This window comes from Medicago sativa, chromosome 2 (genome assembly GCF_051527215.1).
Source record: "Medicago sativa cultivar Bolivia chromosome 2, Bolivia_mono, whole genome shotgun sequence".
Classification (NCBI taxonomy): domain Eukaryota; kingdom Viridiplantae; phylum Streptophyta; class Magnoliopsida; order Fabales; family Fabaceae; genus Medicago; species Medicago sativa.
Window position 1 is genome coordinate 22,183,764 of NC_140750.1, and position 21,341 is coordinate 22,205,104.

General features: G+C 32.8%; 2 protein-coding genes and 2 pseudogenes across 2 annotated transcripts; 2 read left to right on the forward strand and 2 right to left on the reverse strand.

The window, feature by feature from the left end:
* Positions 1-1,055: 1,055 nt before the first annotated feature.
* Positions 1,056-4,424, reverse strand: OTP84 (Tetratricopeptide repeat (TPR)-like superfamily protein). Its single transcript, XM_085743865.1, has one exon. The coding sequence runs from the start codon at positions 4,323-4,325 to the stop codon at positions 1,662-1,664; it is 2,664 nt and encodes an 887-aa protein (XP_085599991.1). The 5' UTR covers positions 4,326-4,424; the 3' UTR covers positions 1,056-1,661.
* A 3,881-nt stretch (positions 4,425-8,305) lies between these two features.
* On the forward strand, positions 8,306-9,209 carry LOC146945536 (agamous-like MADS-box protein AGL80 pseudogene; annotated as a pseudogene).
* A 7,184-nt stretch (positions 9,210-16,393) lies between these two features.
* LOC146945537 (agamous-like MADS-box protein AGL80) lies at positions 16,394-17,796 on the forward strand. The gene is made up of 2 exons (XM_085743875.1): positions 16,394-16,551; positions 16,936-17,796. The coding sequence occupies exons 1-2, from the start codon at positions 16,473-16,475 to the stop codon at positions 17,331-17,333; spliced, it is 477 nt and encodes a 158-aa protein (XP_085600001.1). The 5' UTR covers positions 16,394-16,472; the 3' UTR covers positions 17,334-17,796.
* A 1,195-nt stretch (positions 17,797-18,991) lies between these two features.
* LOC146945538 (cytochrome c oxidase subunit 5b-2, mitochondrial pseudogene) lies at positions 18,992-19,342 on the reverse strand (annotated as a pseudogene).
* Positions 19,343-21,341: the final 1,999 nt, after the last annotated feature.

Sequence of the window (21,341 nt, forward strand, 5' to 3'; positions counted from 1 at the left end):
TTATCGTTGACTAAGCTAATTTGATATACATTATTTATAAAAAATTGTTCCTGCTAGAATGTTCCTGCTATTTGTAATATCACCTCACTTCAATTTTATAATGATATTGAACCTTCAAAAACTACAATGCACGAGATAAGTGAAAATTGACTAAACTATCGGAAATAAATCAAATACATGAGATATGTTATCATTGACTAAACTAACCTTGGTCTACATGACAAGTTGTCATTTATAGAAAAAAAATCATGCTAATATGTTTAAAGTGTTTAGAATACCATCACTTCAATTAAATTCTACAATGATATTGAACACTTATCAACTAAAAAAGCACGAGATCAGTGGACATTGAATAAAATTTCGTAGATAACTTAAATGAATTGGAGAAGTGGCCATTGAATAAAATTTCTAAAGTAACGTAAATGCACGAGATAAGTAGACATTGTCTAAAATTTTGTAGATGACTGAAATGCATGGCAGAAGTGTGCATTGACTAAAATCTTAGAAGTAACGTAAATGCACGGGATAATATCACTTCACTTCAATTCTATAATGATATTGAACCCTCATAAACTAAAATGCACATGATAAATGGGCATTGACTAAAATTTCATAAATAAGTCAAATTCACTGGATAAGTTTTTCCTGCTAAAACATTTAAACTATTTATAATATCATCACTTCAATTCAATTTTACAATGATATTGAACACTTATCAACTAAAATGCACGAGATAAGTCGACATTGATTAAAATTTTGTAGATAAATGAAATGCATGGGAGAAGCGAGCATTGACTAAAATTCCAAAAGTAACGTAAATGGACGGAATAAATTGTCACTAGCTAAACTAACTTTGATAAATGATTATTGTACACATGACAAGTTGACAAAAATATTTTAAATTTTTATAAGTTGATATGTTTTTTAGGAAAAAAATTATATAAATTGATATTATTAATGTTTAAACCACCAAATAATTTTTTTTGAAATCCTATAAATCGTTCACACCATGAATAACATTGACAAGTTAAGAAATAAATAATAAATGGTATAAATTCATAATAATATCGACATTTTATATATTGTAAAATTCATAATGATTAACTTTCAAATGGTATAAATTTAAACTGTTTACAAAGACATAATGACGAATTCAAACTACTAAAATTCATCCCCGACCAACCAGTACCCGTGCGGATGCACGGGTATGTTACTAGTATTTTGTAAAAGATTTGATCGAATACCAGAATCTTTTTATCATTAAAGTCATTTAAAATTCCTTAAATTCTCGATCCAATACACCCCATTAGTATGAAATGCTTGCAAGTACCGTCCACCACCTCACGCGAACAAACTTTCGACATTGCTCTGTCATCAGCAACCTACTCCAACCACTACTGAGGTCCTACTTTGGATCATTAGTGTCGTAAAGAACTAAGAAAAACGACAAATTACCAAGGATTTCAACAGAAACAACATGAGAATCTATACACATTCTTAGTTATCCAAATCGTGCAACAATAAAGTTGCAATGGTACAGTTCTCATCCATGAATCCATGAAGGAGAAGAGAAAAGGAGGTAGAGAGAAAGAGAAATAGAGGGATGAGGAGGGGGTTAGATGAATTGTTTAGAAAAAAATGAACTTTTTACAATTGACTTGTTACCAATAGTCCCCACAAGAGCAAGTTCCATTTCTGAAATGATGGAATCTTCTAACATCTCTAAGAATGATTTCCCTATCCACTATCTTAGATATGAATTTAGTGGCAACATGGCAGTCATTACAAACTCTAAGGTTTTTAGCAACTCTAATGGTAGTACCAGGAGAAGTATTTAAAAGGCCAAAAGCTATTGCCAATCTCTCACTATGCCCACAAAGCATAGTTTCTTTCTCTTCCTCATCAACATTGTGAAGTACACAAGAAGTATCAGGTACATATCCCTCCCTTTTCATTCTTAATGACAGAGTTTCAAGATATTCATGAAGCTCTTTACTTTGTGGATGTGAAACATCCCCTGCCAAAAACTTATGAACCTCATCACCATGCTCAATCCAACTACATCCAGGTTCTTTTCTTACTCCCATTTCCTTCATTTTCTTTCTAACATCGATTGCTTGGTCCCATAGTCCAGCTGAAGAGTAAATGTTAGACAGTAGAACATAATGGCTAGCCACGTTTGGCTCCAAGACAAATAGGTTCTTTGCTGCAATTTCACCAATTTCTAAATTTTGGTGGATCTTGCAGGCACCAAGCAAGCTGCTCCATGCATCTACTTTCTTCATATTGGATGGCATTGTCTTGATAAGATTACAGGCCTCTTCGATCCGGCCTGATCGCCCGAGCAAGTCCACAAGACAAGCATAATGGTCGGATGTGGGTTCAATCCCATGTTTAGCTTTCATTGTATGGAATAAATTAAGGCCTTCATCCACCATACCAGAGTGACTAAGAGAAGCAAAAATAGCAATATAAGTCACCTCATTAGGCCTTATTTCCCTATTGTCGTCTCCTTCTTCAACCATTCTTCTAAAAAGCTTCAAAGCCTCTTCCCCTTTCCCATGCATCCCATAAGCCATGATAAGAACATTCCAAGTAATAACATTTCTTACCAACATTTGCTCAAATACTGTCCTAGATAAGTTCAAGCAACCACATTTTGCATACATGTCAACTAGTGCACTTCCAACAGCAACATCCTTTGACAGCATTTGTTTAACAGCATAAGCATGAATTTCTTTACCTTTCCCAAGTGCTGCCAAAGCGGCACAGCCAGGAAGCACAGTCATTAGAGTCACAGAATTCGGCTTAAGGGGAAGGTTTTCGTTATCCTCATAATCATCAAATGTGTTAATCCTGTGTTTTGCTTGACCTCTCTGCATGTCATGCAGAAGGTTAAGTGCATCATTGTGGCGACCACAAACAACATAACCAGTAATCATCGTGTTCCAAGAAACTATATCTTTCCTATTCATGCTTCCAAATATACTCCTTGCAATCTCTATCCTTCCCATTCTGGAATACATGTCCATAAGTGCATTTTGCACATACTTATCCTTCTCAAAACCCCATTTCACTACAGAACCATGGATCCCTTCTTTGTCCAAAAATGCTTCGCACCGCACACAAGCAGGCAAAACACTCGATAAAGTCACGGAGTTCGGACTCAAACCCAACTCAAAAACCATCTCAACAAAAATCTCAATGGCCTCATAATCAAACTCATTGCGCACATAACCAGCAATCATAGCATTCCAAACCGCAACCGTCCTCCTAAACATCCCATCAAAAACCAACCTACCTTTTTCAGGTTGCTTACAATTACAATACATGTCAACCAAAGCACTACCGACAAAAGAATTTTCAATCAAATCATTGTTCCTCAATACAAAAGCATGTATCTGTTTTCCACAGCCCAACATCTCTAAATGAGAACATGCAGGCAAAACACTAGCTAAGGTAACTCCATCAGGCCTAACACCACTTTGAAGCATAGCATGTAAATACAACAAAGCTTCCTCAAATCTATCATTTTGAGAAAGTGAACTAATAATAGTGTTCCAAGAAACCAAATCTTTGTCATCAAACACATCAAACAAAGACTTAGCTTCATAAACTCTACCTAACTTGGCATACATTGTTACCAACGCATTGTTAGTAAAAGTTCTCCAATCACCATTCCTCAACACAAAAGCATGAACTTGCTTCCCAAGTAACAACCCATTACTTAGATTTGAACAAGCATGAGCTACACTAACCAATGTAAACGAAGTAGGTCCCACATTCTCCAACAACATTAACCGGAAAAGGTGAACTGCCAGCTCCCATTCCTTAAACCGGCACGCTGCATTGATCATGGAGTTCCATGAGACATCGTCTCGGTTGGTTATTTCATCGAACACACGGCGTGCAGAGTCGATATCGCCGCATTTACCGTACATGTTAACGAGGGAGTTAGGGACAGCAGTTGGGAGAACTTGTCCGAATTTGAAGACATGGGCATGGAGCTGTTTGCCGAGATTAAGGTCTTGGATGCCGGCAGTGGCTTTGAGGACGGCGGGGAAGGCGAAGTTGTCTGGGGGTATGCCAGCCGTGACCATGTTGGTGTATGTGGAGATGGCTTGGTGGAAGGTGGAGGAGGATTGGGCTTGGAAGCGAAGGTGGTTGACCCATTCGGAAGGTGAACGTGGTTCTGTGGCGACGGTGGTGGTGGTGGGGGTGGCGGAGGAGGAGGTGGGTGGAGAATGGTGTTTATTGGGGGTGTGGATAGAAGATGGATAAGGGAGGAGTAGTGGTTGAGTGAAAGAGGACATGTCAACGACCATTCAAACCAACAATCTTTATTTGGTAACATTATAGTTATGTTCTCAATATCAACTATATTTACATGAAAATATTTTAGATTATTTCATTTTTGTTAGTGCATATTTTTTTATCATGGGTAGTAATAATTTAGTTTATGTTATAAGAAATTGTGATGTAGGTTAGAGATTCGATCATACTCTTGCTAATAAAGAAGATGGGAAAAAAATTACATTGTGTATCTTATATGTTTTTTAACGAAGATTAATCATTATGTGGTGAAAACTTCGTACTAAATTACCAAAAACGTCGTTTTTAATAAGATATGTTATTAATCAACTAGTGTCTTTGAAAAGAGATAAATGTAAATACTTTTTAACCCCCAAAGTCTTCTCTGTCTTGGACCGAGACATCATCCCTTCACCTTAAAATTATATTAGAAAGAAAAAAGATTAACTTATATAATAAGTGAGTTGACCAAACAAAGACCAAATTCAAATTTCACCTAAAAATGAACAAAAATATTCAATCACCAAGTCATAAACATTCTTTGAGTTGAACACACCACTGCCAAAAAATAAAAAGAAAAAGATTTTCATTTGAGACATATCCAAGAGAGTAACCAGACACACTTGTTAATGAGTCATATTTCCGTATGATTGTCAAATATGACATACCAAATAGCTGATAATTATATCACAAGTAATTGAGCATACAAAACCTTACCATAGAAAAACAGACCACCAAATTGCAATGCATGATTTACCCCTGATTTCTTGATGCACAAGAAATATCTACAAATAAGTCATTAGTAGCGTGCATTCAAGAAACTAAGATGAAGGTGGTGGATCATTCTATTCGTGAAATACTTTGGAGGTAGAAAGAGGTTTTTTTTTCTTTTCTTTTATAGGTTCTACAAGTATATATATGTATGGAGGTTTACTTACATTGTGGGATTTCAATTCTATGGATATCTTGATCTCTGCCATGGTGAATCATGTCTTAATTTTGGAGGGTTTTTGTATACTGAAGTCAAAAGCAAATTATTTTTTGTTTGCTTCCATATATTTTATTCTTACATTCAATCTTCTTTATCTGCAACGTTTTGCACTATAAAAAATAAAAACAATTGTTCTTTGTTTCACGAATACCACTACATAAATAGGGGTTTTAGCAATGTCTTCACAAAAACTGAATATTCTCAATTGGGAGTTATCAAACTATTTTAGGGCATTGAATAAAATCGTGTATCTAAGATCCATTAATTAAAGTAATTTGTCTACCCATGCAATAGTTTCAATGTGTTTTTTTGTCATCATATTTAACATTATCACTTGACTATAGATACTTTAATAATAATATTTTAATATTCATTAGGGTATTACACACAATCAAGCTAACTTAATGCTCACTTGAACGGTTCTAAAGGCTTTATCATGTTATGTAATGAAAATCATAATAATACTAAAGCAAATCCAATGAACATGGATATATTCAACAAGAGCATACTGTAAAGTCATTCTATATGAACTTTGAAATACTTGCTATGTAAATACTCAAACGACAATTTTGAGTGGTTTTGAACCCAAAACCACACTGTAAAGTCATTCTATATGAACTTGAAATACTTGCATTGTAAAATACTCAAACGACAGTTTTGAGCGGTAAATACTTGCTATGTAAAATACTCAAACGACAGTTTTGAGCGGGTTTGAACCCAAAACCACACTGTAAAGTCATTCTATATGAACTTTGAAATACTTGCTATGTAAAATACTCAAACGACAATTTTGATCGGTTTTGAACCCAAAACCACCTGCCAAAAAATAACTGAGTGTAAAATTTTGGTCCATTTTCAACCATTCAAAGCATCCCTGTCAACGGATTGTAAGTTGGATGGATCTCGGGTTATGTGATTGGATATATTCGAGTTCATAGTTAAATTAGCATTTTGAGACTAAAATTGCAAGAAAGTGAAAACCGTAACAAGTGAAGAAGAAAAAGGCAACTTGAAGGATAAAGAAAATGAATGGGATGTGCGATTATATCTTATATCTTATCTCATTGATATATATTGGCATGTTAAAAAAGGGTAAAGATTAGATACATTAATCAATGTATCTAAAAAGTAAAATTTTGTTTATAATAACAACCGGATGAGGTAATTCCCTAAAAAAAAAGAAAGTAATGACATGATATAAATTCACTAGAGTTAGTTTGGTAATGTTGACTTGTGACATTGAAGTGTCTTCCTCTCACGTTATCAGTTAAAATTCTTTTATTTGCAACAACCTTCAAATCTCTTTTATTTTATTTGCTTTTTAAATAGATTCCGCTAATTATCGAGTTGAATGATGATCCCCATGGAGACAATTAACTTATACTCCCTCCGTCCCATATTACTTGACAAAGTTGACTCTGACACATATATCAATGCACATTTTTTATCTTTAATTCCCTATTAGAAAAAATTATGAAAATTTAATATTTTAAAAATACTCATCGAGGCGAATCCAACAATATCTTACATGATAATGTTTATCTTTGTATAATAGTAGAAAAATACGGTCAAAGTATGTTAAGTCAATATTATACATTGTCAACTAGGTCATTTATTGTGGGACGGATGGAGTACCTTATTACTTAATACGATTTGGTGGATTTGTGTGGTTTTTTTCCTACTCCTCAACCACCCATCTCGGTTGTCCCTTGCCATGTTTCTTGTGGTTTAGGCAACTTCCGCAAAAGTCTAGCTTCAGAGTCTTTTCTAAGTTTTGGGGCGTTTGATTGCCCGTGGTTTTGTTGTTCTTTGTGTTTGTGGTGGTTATTTGTTGTTTATTCTTTTGTGCTCCTCTTTTTATTTTTCTTTTGCAGTTGTACTCTTGTGTATCTCTCTTTATCTTTGATATATAACTATATTTTACCATTCAAAAGTAAATAAACAATCGAAGTCGGGGTTTTAGAAATATACACCATATGATACATGTGTGAAGAAATTGAATTAATTATAGTTTGTTTAAATCACTAGAATTTATTTCATATAAACAAAAAATTTATTAAAAATAAATGAAATAGAAAATTGGACGACATAAACCAAACAAAAAAAAGTAAACAAAATTAAAAGAAAATATTCCTCAAATTATAAGGATAAATTTCAAAATAAATAAAATGAATATAAGAAAACACGTTGAATTATAATTTTAAAACCTTTTTACGTGAAATAAGAAGATACTTAACGTATGCAAACATCAACTTCAATACACAAACTAGTTCCTCTTATAAAAAAAGTGCACAATTTAGATGCATACAGTGGTCTCAATTTTTTTAAACAAATATAAAATAAAAGTATGTCTAGCTATTTACAATACCTTGCTAATCTATATATATATATATATATATATATATAGACACACACACACACACACACACACACCCCTAAGTTATATCGAATATTGATAGACTTTTTTTTCAAAAGGAAGTTATATTTAAACAATTTTTTTTTATTGATAGACTTAAATAATTTAATAAATGTGATAACTTTAAGCATTTATGTCTTTATTTTATTTTCCTTCAAAAAAAATATCTTTATTTTATTTTTGGTAGATATACCTACATTGCAATATTATATTAGAAAATAGTTTTTAAAAATGATATCAAATAATCACACAATTAATAGTTATAGTGATATACTATAAATATCTAAAAACTAACGGTCAAATAAAATCCTATTAGTTATCAATGTGCATGCATCTATACAATAATATATTTTATACATAGATGGAATGCCAATAAAATGACAACATTTTTTACATAGATGGAAAGCCAATAATATATTTTTTACATAGATGGAATGCCAATAAAGTGACAACATTGTACAGATAATAATGCCAGCTGTATACTAGTCACACATACATCTAATGCTATCTACAAATCATACAAAGTATATCATATTTGACTATATATACAAAAAATTAACAAGAGATTATGTACAACAACAAAAAACACAACAACAAAAAAAATCACAACAAACCGTTTTTTTCCCTTGAATTTTCTTCATTCTAGTCACAACTCACAATCATGACTAGGAAAAAGGTGAAACTCGCCTTCATTGTCAATGACGCTGCTCGGAAATCAACCTATAAGAAAAGGATGAATAATTTATTGAAGAAAGTCGATGAACTGAGCACGCTTTGTGGTATTGAAGCATGTGCTATAGTTCAGGGTCCTCATGAACCTCAACCTCATATTTGGCCATCACCATGGGGAGTTCATAGGGTGCTCTCAAAATTCAGGACTATGCCTGAATTAGAGAAGAACAAGAAAATGATGAACCAAGAGACATTCATGACGCAAAGGGTTTTGAAGGCTAAGGAGAAAGTGAAAAAACTAAGGAAGGGAAACAGGGAGCAAGAGATGACAATGATCATGTTTCAATGTCTTAATGCTGAAAAAATTGTGCACGATGATATGTCAATGATTGATTTGAATGACCTTGCTTGGTTGATTAACCAAAATTTGAAGGATATTGATAGAAGATTGGAAGAAGTGGATAATAATGGTCATCCAAGTCAAGTCATGACTACTCAATTGGAGTTAAGTTCAACTCCAAATGACACCACCACCAACAATTTATAGATTAAATATTCTATGGTTGTTTAGGGTTGGTAGGTTTTGTGTAATCTGTTGTACCATTTACCATGTTGGTAGGGGTGTGGTCTGTTTTTTATTTTGGCTGTTGTGGGGTTTTGTTGGCTTAGAGTATGAGCGGTTTGGTCCATGGATGAGCCTTAAGTTTTGGTGCTGATTTAGTTATGTTATGTTTCCTTTGTTGTTTTTGGGATTTTTTATGGCAAAAGTTATAAAAAAAATTACTCATTAAAATTAAAACCTATATTTTCAACTCATAATGTGAGGCTCCGTGTTAACTTAAAGGATGGATGACATTCAGGTTAACATTATTAACATCGATAATTGAGTAAGATCTTACATACAAATTATAAAATATATTTATCTAAACAAATATTTATTTTGTATTCAAAATTACAATTTGATACTCCATATCAAATAAATTTTACTCTAAATATACCTCTTTAAATAAAAATTTCATTCGATTCAAAATTCAATAGAGAGAATATATATATGTAGAAAAGCAATTAAGTGATTTTTTTTTTTTGAAAGAAAAAGCAATTAAGTGATTATTAGTACAAAATCATACTCATTGAGATTCGTACATCTGTACATTTCTCTTTTTACTTTTTGTGACATAGGTAATACATAAATATTAATTAAAGAAAATTTTCATTGTGATTTATATGATATATTTTGTCATCCTAAATTTAGATCATGAAATTATTGACTACCATATATATTGTCTACCACCACCATTGAGTCAATTTCAAAATCCACATTGGCTAGCTGAAGGTCACGAACCCACTCAGAGCAGACAATAGTTTGAATGCCTCTCTCAAATCAACTTCAAGTAATGATGATAGCCACTCCATTTTAGCCATATGAAGGCCAACTTTGTTTAACACATGAGAGAAAGAGGCGTTCTGATATTTATAATAACCCGCAATTGGTTTATGCTAGACAATCGTCTTTGTGTGATGAGTCTGATTAGGGACAGGGTTCTGATAAGTTGCGCATTGACCCAGCTATTGAAAAGAGTGCTCGCCCATTCACAAATCAACGAAACAAATTCAATGTTATTGTTCCAAACCTTTATTATTTCGGTGCTTCCAAATACTCCACATAGTCACCCAAAAAATTTGCTTTTGCTGGGCATCTAGATGTTGTAATGAAGCAAACACAATCCAAGCAAAACTACCAGTATAATCACTATGAGGAAGAAGGGAGGACTAAATAGCAGCACGTTGCCAACAAGCAACACTTTTGCCACATTCAAAGAAAAGGTGGAAGCAATTTTCATTGTGGATTGTACAAACTGCATAAGAACCTTGACAAGGAACACCTCGGCTTTGCAATCTTAACCGTGTAGGGAGACAAATAATTGCGACAAACTCGCCAGAGAAAATTCTTAACCTTAGCAGGTAGCTTAAGATTCCAGATGAGATTCCAATGTCCTGCCACCCTATGTTGCATTGCATCAATATTAGCATTCATTATATGACAGTAGGCACTACACACCTTATACTTACCATCCTTTTCAAACTTTAAAGTTGGAGCATCAGACATAACATATTCATACAAAGGAGTTTTTTATAATTGACCAACCCATTGTGATGTAAATCCAATTTGAACCATAATATCTCTCAAATACTCCAAATCCATCTGATCATACGCCTTACTGATATCAAGTTTAAGAGCAACAACACATATTTACCTTTTGCTTTAGTTGAATATAATGAACAAATTTCGATATCCACCATAGCATTATCCAGAATGGATCTTCCCAAAACAAAGGCATACTGATGCATATTTTACCAAAAAATAATTAATGATTATATTATAATATTAAATTTGACGAAAATATATAATAAAAAAGGTTGATAAGAAAAAATATTAGAGTCAAATAAGGGATATAGTTTCTTTAACGAAAATAGATAATTAAAAAGTTATATCTATCAAAGAAGTGTCAGACGATCAAGTCCGTCTCAACCTATATTGAGGCCTAAAACGAACTCTAAGAACGAAACATTTTTAATAAAATTAATATTTTATTTAAATTTTATTTTTCAGACTTTTTGAGATGCAAACTAGTTTATTAAATTATCATAATCTATTTCATTTAACATTCCTTTTTCAATAGATAATAAAGTCAAGCCAAGAGATAATTGTGAGACCGAGACTAAGGGATCATTTGATATGGTAAAAGTTAAGTATTGGACAGAACATCATAAGACAAAATATGACAACACAAGATAAAACGACCCTTGACAAATTAACTTTTAAGGTATTGGTCCTCTTTTTTTTTTTTTTTTTTTATCTTATATGATGTTCGGTGGACAAAAGACTATTTTGGTATTTTAGAGAACTTGTACTTGGGACAAAAGTTGTGCTATGATTTATTGAGGGACAAGAATTTTAGTTTTTGTCATGTCCCTTACCTCCAATTTGTCCAATCACTGAAATAGTATTACAATCAAAAATAATACGACCGAAGTTGTCCTGTCCAATCCCTTTTTTTTTAGTAGATCAAAACCGTATGAGACGATGAGAATAATGATGCACATACATATTAATTTGTTTGAACGAAAAATTCAAATCTTTGTGGAAACTGCAACTGTAAAGTATATTGATATAAGTATATTGATATTAATCCTTTTTTTAATTTTAGTCATAAATATTTAAATGAGAACCTTGGCTTTACTAATGAGGAGAGTGTTTTTTTAAGATCGATTCTCCTCATAAGCTTACACATGAAGTATTCGACAGTAGTTTATCTAACTCAACAGACACAACTCTACAGTTAGCTTAGCTAGTGATACTATTATTGTTAACCAAGATGTTAGGACACAAGAGAGGAATGACACAAAAATGTAATTCTTGATGTAGTGTTGCTCATGGTTTTAGGGATCTTTTGTATTGTTTTCATTTAAGTCTTAGTACTTTTATTTTTCCCAAAACCGGCAACTCAATAGGTGGTTTGAGTCATTTTAGTGAGAAATCATGTAATTCAACCAATCAAGACATCGCATGGAGTTATGGAAGCAAGAGAGTGAAGATCAGAGGAGCTCGAGAAGGTTTTTGAAGACAATGCAATGTAGGAAAATTATGTCCCAAGTCTCAAGATAAAAGTATGGAAGAAGATCACTCAAAGAACGAAGAAAGCAGTATTTTCCGCGCAATTTCCTGCCCCATGCGCCTTCATGTGTCCCAGGAGCATGGGAGTCAAAGGGCAAAAGTTTCCTGCTCCATGGGCCCCAGCATGCGCTTCCACGGATTAATGTTGATATACTGATAAAGAGGATGCACAGTATTATGCCGATTTTATCAAAAATAAATTATTGAACCACAAAGACTGTGCTTAGCACGATTAATGCTCGTATTGACAGAATTTCTAAAACAAAGTTTTGTAAAAGTGCTTTGTTGTTGTAATCAAAGTAAACTGAAACATAATAGATAAAATTGTGCTGAAATTGAATTTCAATGACTATTCCTCGTATGTTTTATCGATCATATACTTTTTATACCTTAAATATAACTCCACATATCTCTCAGCATACATCTATATCTCTGGTTAACGATGTGAGATCCATTGAACCAACTAGCCTCTGATGCGTCGGTGGCAAAATAGCCAATTATTTCAATGGCATACGCGCAATTAGTTATACATGAATATAGACCTACCTGCTATCTCTAACGTGATAACACCTATACATAATTTAAATCATATCCCTTAGATAGTAAGGTCGATTAAGCCTCAATAAATCAAAAGATCAATTGTGAAACACTACACCGTCAGCAAACATTAAGAACATATTTAAACTAAAGATTACATTGAAAGCATAAATCATATACTACCAGCCAACACGTTTCATAGTCTTTTTACCGTGAAAAATAGAAGTTGAATACATTAGCTTCTCTCTAGACGTGTGTCAAGTGGCAGTGCACCGCATAAACATAGACTAAGAGTACCACATAAAGTCTTCTCTATTCACATCAAATTCCAACACAAAAGAGAGTTTAGTTACCCATTGAATGTATAATTAACAAAGTAAGGTTGATAGATGTTGGAGATGCATCAAGATATATTGTTCTCTCTTTATCTTATCTCTCATTCTTTTTATCTGTGTCAAGTTCTTTATGGTTTAACTTCACATTGTCTTTCTGTTTTAAACTGAAGTTTAATGTTTTGACAAAGAACTAATGTGTTTAATCTTTTACGAACAAGTTTCCGTAAAAGAAATGGTTAATCATTTTTTTAAAAAAAATATTGCAACACAATTTAAATTCCTCTTTCTTGTATTTTTCACCGACCTTCAATTGGTATCAAGCTCCAATCTCTTGTCTGACCCTTAACCCTGCAAGAGTGAAAATCCTTTTTATTATGGAAATAACTTTCAAGTATTATGGCTTAAACTTTGTTCCAGGTTTTTGTCTCAGATTCAGTTTCCTCTCGTTTTAAACTGGTTGAACAAAAACTCTATGTTAAAAGATCGGTATTGATGATTTCTTAGAAGTCCACAACATACACACACAAAGATGGAATAAAATAAACCAATGTAATGATACGTCAATGTTACACCGCTCTTTATTATTGTACTCGATACATATTTTCCAAATTCTATTTTAAGCTTATATCATATAGATTATTTATGTAAAATTTTACATAAATCTAAAATCATTTCATATGTTGCACATAAACCGTTAATCTTGATGAGTCTCGGTAACATATCAAATAAGATTTATGTAAAGTTTTACATGGATGATCTATATGATATAACTTACAATTTAACATTCAAAATTGAAAAATATGTATCGAGTAAAATAATATTGAACAGTGTAGCATTATTGTAGCATTACATCAGTGTAATTTGATCATATATATATATATATATATATATATATGAGGAATGCTAAGGACACTCTCTTTTAAACACTATCTCTAACATTCACTCTCTTATTGGATAAAATTAATGCATATCTCACTACTTTAAGTGGAACCCATTTCCAAAGTGTGAGAGACTCACCTTGATTTAAACCAATGAGGAAGTGAGTGTTGCTAGCACTACTCACACACACACACACACACACACATAATATGAATCCCGAATACTCCAAAACGAAGACGTACCCGTATCGGATACCGATACTCCACGGATACGCACCCACGAAGTATCGGAATTAACTATTTAAATTTTTAAAAAATATTTTAACGGATACTTATACGATACTCCGCAGATAGACAAGGATACTTATAAGATACTTCACAGATACGTATCCTAGAAAAAGTTGAAGAGTAATAAAGTGAGACAATGGTGTAAACATTCAGTAGAGATGTATATGATTCAATTTTAGATATGCATCACTATAATTGTTTCTCGATGAACCACTTAAAATTATACTTCTTGTGGATGAAGGTAACGAGAGAGAGGTGATTCAGGTAATCAACATTAGATAAAATTTGTGTTGAGTTTTTTTAATCAAAGTTTATTTTCTTCAAGCTTATTACATACATATAAGTTTTAGTATGTACACCAAAAAAATATACTACCTCCGTCCCTATATATAAGACCCTTTTCCCAAAATCACTGGAATTAAGAAAGTGGATATTTACATTAAGGGTAGTGTTAACATTTCCCTTACATTAAAGTTGTTTGTGATCACTATTATTTTTACAATTTTATCCTTTAAGAGAGAGAGTTAATTTATGTTTTCAACATGTTATTTATTGCTGATTGAAGAAAAAGATGTGAAATAAATAGGGGCACGTATGTAAAGAAATAGTTAATGTCCTTGGAAATAACAAAGGGGTCTTATAAAAAGGGACATTTTTTTTTCAAAAGGATCTTATAATTAGGGACGGAGGTAGTATAAGTTTTAGTATTAAATTTTTGTCAATGTATCTTAGCCGTATCGTATCCCAAATTTTGAAAAATTCGCATATCCACATCCGTTTCGTATCGTACCCGCACCTGTATCCGTATCTGGGCTTCATTACACACATTTTATGAGCAAGTAAAATTAACTTGACAAATAGAAGCAACCTAATTGGTTTGACCAGAAGGAATTCAATGTCACTATTAAATGTATAAATTTTAATAAGTTAAAAAGAATTCAATGTCATTATTAAATGTATAAATATTTAAAATTAAAATATTAGATTTTTGAAGGGTAAATTTGATTAATAGTAGTGACGTTATTGGTCAAATTACAATTGTCTCGATAAACTTCGTATCCTTATGTTACAAAGTCAAACTCTATCTACTGAACTTCAAATATATTAGTAGATACATTTATTAATTTTTTTTCCCAAATAAATACTACATCTGTGATATAAGACATAATACCTCCATCCTTAATTATAAGACCCTTTTGAGATTTTTTTTTTTGTCTATTTTTACAAGACTCCTTTAACATTTCCAACTACATTAATTATTTCTTTACCAACATACCCCTACATTTTCTCTTCAATCAACAATAAATTTGTAACCTCATCATGGGTCACTATGTGTCTTGCAAAACAAAAATAATTTTTCTTAAATTTTGTGAAAACTGCAGATTTTATTATAACAAAACATGGGAATGGTAAAAGTATTATTAACCCTTAAGGGGTAATGCTAACCCGTGCCCCCGGAGCACTGGTTAAAGAAGTCAAAAGAGAAAATTTTAAGTCAAAAAGAGAAAGCATTTACACAACTTTGAATGTAAATATTACTCTTTTGGGTCATTATCTAAGCATTTAATGTAAATATTACTATATTTAATTTTTTAACCAGTGCTTCGAAGGTACCGGTTTGCATGACTCTTAATTAAAATGACTCTAGCAATCATTTTACAACTAAAAGATGAAAATTTTATCTCTAAATTTTGCAAGACCACATCTTACCACAGGTCTAACACCTCTTGGACAACTGCAAAGAGTATTTATAAAAGGATCTTATTAACGAGTGTCTCCGTGACACTCTTTAAATATTCCAAATGTGGAAAGTATTCTTTCAAAAAGTCAAATATTACAAATTTCAATGCATTGATTACATATATTTTTATAAAAACTTACTAGTGCATTGAAATTTGTCATTTTCTTTAAAAAGTGACCGAGTAAGTCATGTTGACATTTCTCTGTGCATTTATTATTTTATTGCGTGAGCCATTTCCGATGACTCCATAAATGTGAATATTTTGCGTGTGTGTTTTTCAGATAGAATAGTTAAGGTAGTGGTTGAATATCTCTCAATAAATTATAGTACTCATAAGACTTGCTATAAATTCAACTCAATTGTATCAAAAATATACTCCCTCCGGTCCTTATTATAAGAAACAATTGACTTTTTTGGTTTATTGTATAAGTGATGTATTTAGTCTATATTTACAATAAGATACATTAATTATTCTATGAACCTAAAAAGTCAATTTTTTTTTATAATAAGGACCGGAGGGAGTATCTATATAAATAGTATGACCGGAGTACTAAGAAAGGCATAATAAACATCACTTTTTTTTCAATTTCTTTCTTGTTCATTTCTTTCAGTTTTCTAATCACTAACATGGCTGATAAAAATATGAGAGTTGACTACATAACTGATGACTTGAAGAGGAAGACAACATTCAACAAAAGGAAGCATGGTTAGATACTAAATTTCTCCTTTATTTCTATAAAGAACACTCATATCATACAAATTTATTATGAATTTTTTTCTTGTTCATTTCTTTCAGTTTTTTTTATCACTACCATGGATACTAAAAATATGAAAGTTGACTGCATAACCATTAGGAATTTATCAATATGAATATAGTTATTTGATGTTTGTTATTTTTTTTGTTGTTGTTGATATCATGAAAAAATTGTAAGCAAATGTTGTTGCAACCATAATAACATATCAGTTATGTAGACCTTTGAAATTATTGTTATTTTCACAATATTTTAAGATCATGTCGGTTATAGTATACATTTTTTCAGTTTCACATTTCTCTCAACTCTCTCACGGGTTTTGTTGTGTTTTTCAACAGGTATAACTAAGAAGATTAGTGAAATCACCACACTTTGTGGAATTGATGCATGTGGTATAATCTATGATGAAAACAATGATGGAGCAACGGTTTATCCATCAAAAGAAGGAGTCCAGATGGTGTTGGACAAGTTTAGGAGCTTTCCTGAATCGGAACAAAGAAAAGGAAAGCTGGATCATGAGGGCTTTTTGAGACAATCCATAATGAAATCGAAAGAGAAGTTGAAGAAACAAAAGGACAGGTCCAAGAAGAAGAAAATGAATGATCTACTTGGTGAATTCATTCATACGGGTGAATTTGATGGAAATGTGAGCGAGAATGATCTCGAAGATCTATCATTGCTTATTGGTGATTACCGAAAAGAAGTCGATGAGAGGATCGAATCAAGTCAAACCTGAACCCAAGTCCAATATGGGTTGGGAATGGGTTTGACCCTATGAATGAAAAAGAGTAGAAGTCCCTAAGGTTGATCCCCAAGTTGCCTTTCGTCTATGTAATTCATAACTTCTTTAAAAAGTGTCATCTTTTACACCGTCTAGAATAAAACATCAGCAACAAATATCTAAAAAAGTCAAATGTATTTATTCTAAATTTTAGACTAAATACATTTCAAATGGAATATGTAGTATTTTTAGAGTCTTATTTGTAATCGTTTAGTTTTTATTGTCTTTTCTATGAAATGGTGTATGTATTTTAAAGTTGGTCTATGTGCATGTTTGGTTTAAATATGTTGACTTTTATCTTTTGAAGTAATATTTACTTTTCCAATGTTGATGGTCGTCAATAAATTCAATAGAGACTTATTGTGTGGAGTTTTCAAATTACATTGTGAAATTCACAAAATTGAATGTGTTGTTGTCTCACCCACAAATTGTCCTCCATCCATCTCCTTGTTTTCCATTGTGGGATGATTTTATCCCTTGTCCCCATTTGTGAGGGGACTAACCAACATTAAAACAATGTAAATTTTATATTAATTTTAGGATGAATTTCAAACTACTTGGGATTTTTTGAGAAAAATGCATAGGAATAGAGTGATGTGATGAGTTATTTTGTTTTAAATTATATTGTTTTTTTATTTAAAAAAAATACCAAAAGATATTGTATTGATTGACATTAATTTTTACATTCATAAAAGAATATTGTGGTAATATTATCAATGATAAAGAACCTTCAAGGTAGCAGAATGATCCTCATTCTCACCCCTCCAATGGAAATATCCCCACTTGCAGACTCTAAATGGAAAAGTCTTTGTGAAATCCCCACTCTTAGATATAAATTTGCATCCCTACTTATATAGCATTTTGGCCAATGTGAGTTTCACTTATGTTGAGACTTCTTTGATTTCATGACTATTATATAAAATAAAATGCAAATTAGGATACAAATATAGTCATCCTCTCACTTTCATGTATACCATCTAGATCTAGTCATTCCAATCTAGTATTATCATTCCAATATAGTCATCATCATTTACCTTTATTATATACAAGAAAAATGACCTTTTGTCAGGGATTTTGACAGGGGTTTGAAACCCCTGGCAAATTTGCCAGGGAAAATGCCAAGGAGAACCGCTGGCATACAACACTGGGGTTTGCCCATCGTTTTTTTTCAAAAGCCCTGGTTTTTTTTAGGCACCAGATTGAATTTTCAAAAGCTGAAGGAATCTCTGCTGTGTCAGGAAAAAACCGACGGATTATACCAGGGACAGCCCCTGGGATGCGCAAAATTCAAACGATTCCCTACTGTGTTCCAGTTGACTTGACAAGGGCATGCACAAATTGTCCAGTTGCAGGCTTGCCAGGGGCAAAACCCCTCGGTTATTGACCTAGCCCGTGGCTTTTTGAGCACAGTTCTGGACCTATGGCTGCGCCTAGCTGTGCTAGGATTTGACCAGCTGTGTGAGGGAAATGCCCCTCGCAAAAGCCCTGGTTTTTTCCCCTCCCTATATAAGTGAAGCACTGGTCTTTCAACATGTAAAAAACACTTAGAAAATTTTCTTCACTTAAAACACAATCAAACTTCATTTATGGGGCTTGCCTTCCTCCAACCAAAATCAGACAACATCATGCTCATCCTCACCCTCACCACCGGGGCATCCAACAATCCTTCTGTTATAGTAAGACTTAACAACAGCAGGTGCTTCCTTTGTGCCAAAAGGACCTTCAGGGTGGTCTATTTCAAGGATATTCCTTCCCTCAAGATCAGCTTGAATCTCCTCACGTTCATAACCAGTAGCAATTGGAACTACGTCCTCGACTGTCTTCTTCACCGAACCAGCTGATTGTGTGGCGACGTGGCAGCTGAGGCCGACGAATCGGAGACCGGTGACGGCGGATCGAGGATGAGAATGAGATGAAGAAGTTAGGGTTTTGAGGTGAGGAGAAGAGACGATTCTTCGCCACATGATGTTGTTTGAGATCTACGGTGGTTACGGCGTCGTTTGATTGGAAATGGAAGAAGGAAGAACGAAACAGAGTTGAGAATGAAAGTATTGTTTGTTATTACGGTGGTATTGTTTTAAAAAAAAATTAGGGAATATTTTTTTTAAATTTGTTTATTCAAAAATCTGATATTTTTTAAAAGTAAAATTGTATTTGAGAAACAACTTTTAAAAAAATATCGATTTTTTTAATTAATTTAAATACATTTTATTAATTAAAATTATTTTTAAAATATTTAATTAATCAATAAAAAATACGTTTTTATAAATAAAACATTTTTTAAAAAAATAATATGGTCGTTTGCCAGGGGTTAAACCCCTCGCATGTCCCTGTTTTTTGCAGATCTGACTTGACTTCCCATCCGTCAGTCGTCAGTCAGTAGTCAGTCGGAGTCAGAGACTGTTGCTGAAGAAAGTGAGGGCATATGCCAGGGATTATGTCAGGGAAAATGCCAGGCGATATACCAGGGGTTTGGCCCCTCGTTTATTTCCCAGGGGTGTAACCCCTGGCAAAAGGTTAGCGACGAGTGCTTTTGCGAGTGCTTCTGCCCCTGGGAAATTCCCTCACAAACGTCCAGTTTGCCAGGGATTCTGTCCTTTTCTCAGGGATTTTGCCCCTGGCAAAAGGTAATGTTTCTTGTAGTATTAATACTCCCTCCGTCCCATAATACTTGACACAGTTGACCTTATTACGCATGCCAATGCATAACTTTGAGCTTAAATATCTTGAACAATATATTAGAAAAAATTATGAAAATTTGATATTTTGAAAATACTCATCGAGACGAATCTAACGACATCTTATATGATATTATTTATCTTTGTATATTAGTAGAAAAATATGGTCAAAGTAGGTTAGGTCAAAATTAAAAATTTTCAAATGGGTCATCTATTGCGGGACGGATGGAGTATAATAAACGTATTATTTGATCAACAATTTTATCTTTTACTATTTAAATTCTGCTTGATTCAATAAATCATAAACTGAAACTAATGTAGATTTAGCATACACTTTTTGTAATCTCAAAGAGTTAACCTTCGCCCTTCTTTCTTGAAGATAAAACAACACTACTTGACATACTTAAAATTGGATCTCGTCAAGTATACAAGATCCAAATCAAGTTTGACGGATCAATTGAGAGGTACAAAGCTCACGGTGTTCCTAAAAGATTTCATCAACAATATAGCATGAATCATGAAGAACTTTTTTCTCATGGATGTCAAAAAATTCTTTTTGAATGGTGATCTTCAAGAGGAGGAAGCTCTCTATGGTCTTGAACAAGCTCCTCGAGCATGGGATTCGTGAATTTTCTACTATAATTATGTAACTTGGGTTCTGTTATGGTGATCATGACTCTATTTTGTTTCTAATATGCACTTTCCACATGGCCGTAGTATTCTTTCTTAATATATTCTTTCTTAATTAATTTAAGTTACAGTCATCCAATTATTTTGCAATGAAGGAATTACATACTCTTCATCACTTCTTAGGAATCAAAGTTTCGTGCTTCACTAGATGTTATCTTCTATCACAATCCAAGTACATTACCAACATTATTGACTAAGCCTGCCTCTGATACTTGAGGACTAGATAGTCCTCTTGAGATGAATGCGAATTATGTACTTACTAAATTTTACTTTGTATTGTACTCTTGTTTGTATGGTGTACAATGTTGTCACTAGACTTGATGATATTGTTTATGTAGCGCATGTTGTTAATCAACTTATTGGATGCAATTCTACTTATATATATAAACTTCATTATCATCCATGATGCATGTAACTTGGCATAATCAATCATTTAATACGCAATTGACAAACATGTTCATTATAACATAATCATTTATTGCTTCAACCTTCCAAATATTGCATCAATCTAATTCCAATTAAGATAAATAAATAATCATTTATATCATTTAATGATGCTTCATATACATTTTCTACTCCATCCGTTTCAAAATGA

What these genes read in the sequence shown, in the direction of transcription:
- OTP84 (XM_085743865.1), bottom strand. Translation starts at nt 4,325, where the DNA reads ATGGTCGTTGACATGTCCTCTTTCACTCAACCACTACTCCTCCCTTAT.
- LOC146945537 (XM_085743875.1), top strand. Translation starts at nt 16,473, where the DNA reads ATGGCTGATAAAAATATGAGAGTTGACTACATAACTGATGACTTGAAG. An exon ending in ATTCAACAAAAGGAAGCATG is followed by an intron (nt 16,552 to 16,935) that starts GTTAGATACTAA and finishes GTTTTTCAACAG; the next exon opens with GTATAACTAAGAAGATTAGT.